Consider the following 7,816-nt stretch of genomic DNA (forward strand, 5'->3'; position numbering starts at 1 on the left):
TGATTTGATTAAAACTAAGTTTAGGCAGCCAGGTGTACTAAATGCATAATTAATTTTATTATTAGAAAATAAAAGTTCAAATTAATTGCAAGTCAAATGGCCCAAGCAGGTTGCTACTGTTGAAAGAAAGACTCTTTAATCTTTATGCTTTGAGAGGGGGTTCAGGTCACATTCAGTGTAAAAGGTTTAAATATGAGTGATTGCAATCGTGTAAGCATCATTGATTTTAGGGTTTCAGATCTTTTGTTTGAAGCCTTGAAGGGGTTGTTTGAGTAGACTACTTTTTTAGCCTTTTTATTAAGTGTTTTGGAGTTTAATGAAAACTTGCATGACTGAGATATGGAAAGTGTTAAAGAATCAAACAAATAAACTTAATTTTTTTAAAAAAATTGACGTGGTAGATCGTGAGTGGCAGACAAGAGAGAAAAAATTGCATTTTTTTAATTTAAAAACCCTTATCACGTCAGTTTAATTTTTTTTTTTTTTTTGTCTCTCTAATACTTCTCCTGAGATATTGATGGATTATGATTTTTAGCAAATTTAGACATTAATTATAAGAGAGCTTGTATAGAACTCATATGTTCAGATAAATGGTTGAGTAACTCAAAACTTATATGAGATTTCAAACAATTACTACCTAAATTGCAATTTGCAAGATATTCCAACTTAATAATGATTGCAATATATGCAGAGCAAGAAAAGTAGAACAATTAACAAAGTAGGCACATGTTGGCAAGTACATTCATCATAGAAGCAATGAATCTTAATTACCCAAGTACAATTTTACCACTAAAAGCTAATGGTCTAATATAATTACCTTATTGGATATACTTTTTTACATTTTAGCGTTCATTTCAAGTAAATCTTCAGAATAATATACATTTTTCAATAAAAATATATGCGAGATTAATGACATAATACAACCAAGCATTTCTCATTAAATTAATATCTATTTGTAGAGAAAACAAAAATCAAAGAAAGAACAAAAACTTCTTTACTAATAATTGAAGTGGTAGGGCCAGGGTGTAGTGGACGGTAACGATGAAAGTTGGGGCATGAGATGATATGATACTTTTGAAAGTCCAAGTCTCACACTTGGAATGAAAAAGGAGGAATGTCGGTAATGACGTGAGCATCATTGAAAATGAGAGTTGGACAATTCCACTGCCAACTTTCCTAAGCCCAACGTGTATGCGTCCTCATATGGTTCAAAACACATGGAATACAAAGGTACTTTTCCATTAGTCTCCCATTTCATTGTTTAATAATAATCAAATAAATAATTTTTTTTTTTTTTTTTTTTTTTTAAAGAGAAATGATATATCATTCTTCTATCTTATTTTTCACCTATCTCCGTCTAATGGATGAGTGAATCCGCTATTATATTTGTGGGACTGAGTCCATAAATTCAGTAGTGAATTTGTTACAAGAATAGAGTTTATGCGAAACAATTATTAATATTATGATATATTAAAATATATGATACGGTAGAATATTTTATTATGTTTATTTTTATTTGATATTGTCTTTAATTATTTTCATGTAAGAGTCTTGATGACTAGTTTATATTATAATAAGAGCTGCTAACTCAGCCTTATAAAATATTGTAATAGTTTGTCTATTTAAAGGGCATTATGTTATGAATAATAAAGCAAGCAGAAAATTAATACAAACTTTGTGTTTGAAAATATTTTAGGTTCCCTTTAACGAATCTAAAGTTTTACTTTCAAATCTCACGTTTTCAAACTGCAAATCCAAACATTCCCAAATTCCCTAGATTGGAATTCTTGTTACTAGATCTCGAATTTTACGTAAATTTGGTAGCTTAAAAGAGAAAAAAAAAAGAAAGAAAGTAGAATTCATCTTTCCGAACAAATAGGTTCCAAATTTTAAACTGTCCGAAGTAAGTGAGAATCACAGCTTGTCCTAATAACAAAAGGAATAGAGATTTTCGGTTGCCTCAAGCGTCAGACATTTGACATTTAAAAAATATATATATATATTTTTTAAATTGAAAAAGAGAGATATTAAAGGAAAATTCAAATTTGAGATATTAATACTAATTTGAGGTATTAGCACCAAATTTAAGATGATAAAATCTCATTTAGGTGATACCATCCCTAAAGGGTTAACCTTCCACCTCTAAGTTTTAGTTTTAAATCCAAAAATAAGTTTTGAGGCATTAGAAACTAAATATTAACTTATAAAAATGTTATAAAAAAAATATATTTATTATTATTTTTTTAATATTTGTCCTATGGGCAGCCGCATGGCAGGACTCTAACAAGAGATCCTCGTCCGTGTTTGTGTGGGGAAGAACTACATGGGATTAAGACCCTTACAGGACTTTCGATGTAGGTAGACATGGTTGGCCCTCCATCTCATGGGTAAGTGGGAAAGTTAACGTCGTGGAAACCATTAAAGACCACACAATATCACAAAGTGCATTTCTCTCTCTCTCTCTCTATATATATTATGTATATTTTCCAAATTCGAAAGGATTGCGCCGAGAAATCAGGCTCATTTGTAAAGACCAGGCCAAAAATTCACATGCACTAAGTTGGCAGAAGAAGTGCCATCTGTTTGTATCACACGGCTGACGTTAATTTCTACAAATTAAAGAACCAACCATCTCACAGTTTTATTTATGTCTCATTTTAAAGAAAAAACAAAAAATAACACAGAGAGAGAGAGAGAGAGAGAGAGAGAGAGAGACAGGGGAGCATAATCTAATGAAGGAAGTGACAGATTCTTCTTCAAAGCTCGGCTTTCACTCTTTGAGTCTCCATTGGAAAATCTTTCACTTTAAAACCATTCTCTCTCTCATTGTCATTCAGAACCTGCACAGGAAGAAAACATGTTTTTCCAATACAAACATCAGCATGGCAAGAGAGACAGATTCCTCAACATGGGAAAACTGGTACCTTTGATGTTCATAGCCACCATTTTCGGCCTCTTCCTCCTCTATTCTCCAAACCCTTTTACAATTATATCTAAACAAGGCCTCGATTCTGTCCCCGAAAAACAACAACCACCCAAACAAGGCCTTGATTCCTTCCAAATACAACCACCAGCCCCCATGCAAGGCCCTGCTGATCATCATCATCATCATAATCTCAAACCCCAGAAAAGTAAATTCCAAAACAACCATTTCTTCCTCACATTATGCTGAAAAATGGTTCTGGGTTGTGATTAATTCAAAATATTTTTTGGTTTTTGTAGAAAAGGATTGTGACTTGTTTAAGGGTCATTGGGTGCAAGAACCAAGAGGGCCTTTCTACACCAATTCAAGCTGCACAACAATTCCTGAGTCAAAAAATTGTTTCAAAAATGGGAGGAAAGACATGGATTTTCTCAATTGGAGATGGAAACCTGACGAATGCCACCTCCCACGGTTTGATGCAAGAAGCTTTCTGCAAATTGTGCAGGGAAAGAAAATGGCATTTATCGGTGACTCGGTTGCCCGGAATCATATGGAATCCCTACGATGCCTCTTGTCACAGGTAATTACTTTACAATTTTTATTATTATTATTTTTCCTCTGAAATTCCTGATTTTTTGAGTGTACAATAATCTAATTATATGTTACATACAAATAATAAATCAAATTTAATGCACATTGCACGGATTAAATTACTTTCTATTAATTCTAATATTCTTTGCTTGCTCTTGTCAGAGAACATTTCTATTTTTCAGTGCCGTGTCTTGCTCACTAATTTACTGTGTTTACAAGGAAAGAATTTTACTTTGATTAATGTGGGAATTGGCATTACCTTTCTGACTTCACTAGCTAAGGAAACAAATTTATTTTAAGTCTTAATTGCAGAGAAAATAGTGATTTTAAAACGCTGCGATTTCGCAAAATAAAAGTGCGATTTTAAATAAAATCATTAAAAAAAAATTAAAAATTGTTTGGGAATGTGTTTTTTAAAAAATTTGCAGTTTGAAAACATTGAAAATTCTGTATTTTCAACTTGCAAACAAGCAGATGTGTTTTGAAAAATGCATTATTTAAATGATAAATTATGATTTTAAAGGTCAACTCGTGATTTTACCGAACTCTTAATTGTGTTTTTGATAAGAGCGTTTCAAATCGCAAGTTTTGAAATCGGAAATCCAAATAATAGGACTTGAAAATTGGTATTTTTAAACATATAATTAAAGTTTAGTAAAATTATAGTTCAATCTTTTATATTATGTGTTTTTATCTCTTCCGCGATTAACTTGCTAAATTATAGGTCGAATAGACTCTAAAACTAACTTGTAATAGCTGGACATCGTTCTCAAAAAGGTTCTTCTCTAATTGAAAATCTTAATGAAAACTTAAACAATTTTGGTGAAGATAGGCCAATAACAATCTAAGATTTACAGCTATTACTTCATGTATAACTTAGAGTGGATCTATTTTGTTGCTTTTTATTTATTTTTTTTTTTTTAAGCATTGGAGATTGGTGTTCCTGTCAGTTGGCAGGACGGTGATAATGATCGCAGCAATTACAGGGAAGTCAAAACGATGATCAAAGTAGGCACATGTTACATCCATCATAGAAGCAATCAATCTTAATAAAGATTGATCATTTTCTTATATTTTATGTAGAGGTAGAATTTGGACACGTTTAGCTTTTTAGTCAACCCCACCTAGAAATGAGAGTTTTCTGTGGCCCATGTGATCTTCTGTGATCATCAAACCTTCGCTTTGAAAGGAGGCTAATATTACAAGGAAATCAAATTTACATAATGTCTTTTATTCAATAATGATCGCAGCAATAACAGGGAATTCAAAACGATGATCAAAGTAGGCACATGTGGGCAGTACAATTACATCCATCATAGAAGCAATCAATCTTAATAAAGATTGATCATTTTCTTATATTTTGTGTAGAGGTAGGATTTGGACAGGTTTAGCTTTTCAGTCAACCCCACGTAGAAATGAGAGTTTTTCTATGGCCGATGTGATCTTATGTGATCACCAATCAAACCTAAAACCTTTGCTTTGAAAGGAGGCTAAGATTACAAGGAAATCAAATTTACATAATGTCTTCATTCCACATTGTTTAGAGAGTGTAGACAGCAATCCCAATGGAAGCTCCATGTTTTGAAAGGAGATTCATGCCATTTGTGTGTGAAGAAGACAGCAATCCCATTGAAGCTTACAAATTTGTGCTAATGTTGTTGCAGGAGGAAATTCCAAATGACGTTTACAAGGATTCGGAAGACAGGTTCCGGACATTGTACTTCCCTCGCCACGACTTCACCCTTATGGTCCTTTGGAGCAAATTCCTTATAGTCGGTGAGGAAAGAATGATAAATGGTACGGGGTCAAGCTTTTTTGACTTGCAGATTGACAAGGTTGAAGACGAGTGGGCTAAGTACCTCCCTGATATAGACTACGCTATCATCTCGGCTGGGCATTGGTTCTTCCGAGTATTGTACCTACATGAAGGCGAGAATCAAGTAGGATGTGTTTACTGCCATGAACCAAATGTCACTGACCTCAACATTGACTTCGCTCTTCGAATGGCTGTTCGAGCTACGTTGAAGCACATCAATGGCTGCAAGAACTGCAGCACTCGCCTGATGACTCTATTAAGGACGTTTGCGCCTGCCCACTTTGAGAATGGGTTTTGGAATACAGGAGGATACTGCAACAGGACAACTCCATTCAAAGAGACGGAGGTAGACTTGGAGAAATTTGAGTGGCAGCTGAGGAATGTTCAGGTAGAAGAATTTGAAAGAGCAAGAGAAGCAGGGGAAAAACAGGGGAAGAGGTTTGGGTTAGTTGATGTTACAAGGGCCATGTTGATGAGACCTGATGGGCACCCAGGAGAACATTGGGGCAACACATGGAAAGGAGGCTACAACGATTGTGTCCATTGGTGCATGCCGGGCCCTGTTGACACCTGGAGTGAACTTTTTCTAGCAGCTCTGAGAAAGGAAGCAGAGGCAGGGTTGAGTTCTTGATTGAGGGTAGTTAGACGACCAATATAGCACACATATCTTAGCCATAATAACATCCCCATTTTTGTTCATAACGGCAATATATAGTTGTTTGGGTTGAAAAATATAAGCATGCCAATGAGAAATAATCCTGGAAGATCAAGATTTGTGATTGGACGATCAAGGGTCTTGCTTGCGTTTATAAAAATGTCATTCATTTGAATCTAAATTTGCTACAGAGTTTTTTTTTTTTTTTTTGTCTATATTCACTTGGCTTCAAATTTACACAAAAGAAACTAGTCATTTGTAAGTAAATCGATCATGATTTTGGAGAGTGGGCATCTGAAGACATATATGAACACAAACTACTGGAGTCTTGTTATGATTAGTCTACATAGTCCGGAACCCTATATGGAACATTTATGGCTATCAATTTTTACATAACTTGCGAATCCAATACAAACTCAACACAAAATTAATAAATTAAAGTAAGGAATCTCGTCTATTTAATTAAATAAGTTGAATTAGAATTAATTTATATAGTTTTATAAATATGCCTAAACATGAATTGAATACGATCAATTCATCCGCAACACCAACCCCCACTTCTAAAATGTAAAAAAAATGGTTTCATGAGAACCCATTACATATCCTAGAGGGCGTAAAGCAGAAGGAAATCAGGAATTCGATGAGAACATTGAAACATGAGGTGCTGCTGATTAGGAATTCGAGAGGTGCTTCTACTCTTTATGAAAGACATATAAAAAATGAATATATATTTCAAAACGACGTACGTCATATCATTGTAGGTAATCTAGCAATAAACATATTAATTATTTCCTCGTAATAATACCAAATGCTAAAGGTGTCTACCAACACAATTGCTTCCCTGCAAGATTAAAATCCTAAAAGGCTACATATTTGCATGAATGAGACTAATCCTCATGGTGGCGTGCAACAAGTGATGAGATATGCAAAACTGCAAACGGAAAAACTTATTTTAGCTAAACAAAAGTCCCAGATTTTTCTTTGCAGAAAAAAGAACTTCAATCCTATGGTCATTTTGTTTTCCTGAGCAACTTTCAATCCTATAGTCACTGTAGGGTAGCTTGCTCTCTTAATACAAGCAGGCAAATCATATGATCTAGGCACAACATACAGGGCTTCTAGCAATTCTAGGCAACCTGTTTTCTGATACGTAATATGAAAATATACAAAGAATTCCTTAAAGGAGAAAAAAAAAGTGATAGTGATGTAATGGAAAGCTGGGTGTAACGCATGATTATGGGAATATAACATAAACCCTGAAATGGAAAAACAGCATAGACGAGGCCAAACAAAAAAAAAAGTGTTTAACCCTTCATGGAGTTGAACAACAAAGGGAGGACGGGGGACTCCACTGCAAAATAAAAGGCATCAATGCCACACTACAAATCTGGAGAAATTCAATTAATTGTCGGTCCAAGGGCTCAATTTTATATACCACATTTCACTAGGAGGTAAATATGTACTAAACAATTGCAACAAGCCTAAACGTGGAGAAGTTCCTCATACATGAAAGAAACAATATATAATTTACAACTGGTAGGAGACTCAAGGTCCATGGAGGATTTGAGCATCAAAAGGCACCATAGCGCACTAAATTTGTAATTAAATGCCCTAGATCTTTCAAGTAACATAACCTTGGAGTACCAGGCTTTTTTTTTAATCTTTACACTATCTAACCTTCATTCCATCACCAGTCAACAAGGAACCCGGAACTTCATAAATATTCATTCTATGCATCAAACAATTTTAAGATACCAATATGTATCAAGGGGTAATCAACTACTCTAATTCTCAGAAAAAGAAAAAATCAACTACTTCTAAATATGGAAGC

At 34.1% G+C, this 7,816-nt stretch overlaps 1 protein-coding gene across 1 annotated transcript; it reads left to right on the plus strand.

Moving 5' to 3' along the window:
• Positions 1–2,778: 2,778 nt before the first annotated feature.
• Positions 2,779–6,187, plus strand: LOC132181050 (xyloglucan O-acetyltransferase 4). The gene is made up of 3 exons (XM_059594094.1): positions 2,779–3,131; positions 3,223–3,503; positions 5,179–6,187. The coding sequence occupies exons 1-3, from the start codon at positions 2,858–2,860 to the stop codon at positions 5,959–5,961; spliced, it is 1,338 nt and encodes a 445-aa protein (XP_059450077.1). The 5' UTR covers positions 2,779–2,857; the 3' UTR covers positions 5,962–6,187.
• The last annotated feature ends 1,629 nt before the right edge of the window (positions 6,188–7,816 follow it).

This window comes from Corylus avellana, chromosome ca5, assembly GCF_901000735.1.
Source record: "Corylus avellana chromosome ca5, CavTom2PMs-1.0".
In the NCBI taxonomy this organism is placed as follows: Eukaryota; Viridiplantae; Streptophyta; class Magnoliopsida; order Fagales; family Betulaceae; genus Corylus; species Corylus avellana.

Excerpts from the sequence above, each read along its gene's own strand:
- LOC132181050 (XM_059594094.1), top strand. The coding sequence starts at position 2,858 with ATGTTTTTCCAATACAAACATCAGCATGGCAAGAGAGACAGATTCCTC. Across the intron at positions 3,132-3,222 it reads TAATCTCAAACCCCAGAAAA|AAAAGGATTGTGACTTGTTT; the intron begins GTAAATTCCAAA and ends TGGTTTTTGTAG. Across the intron at positions 3,504-5,178 it reads TACGATGCCTCTTGTCACAG|GAGGAAATTCCAAATGACGT; the intron begins GTAATTACTTTA and ends ATGTTGTTGCAG.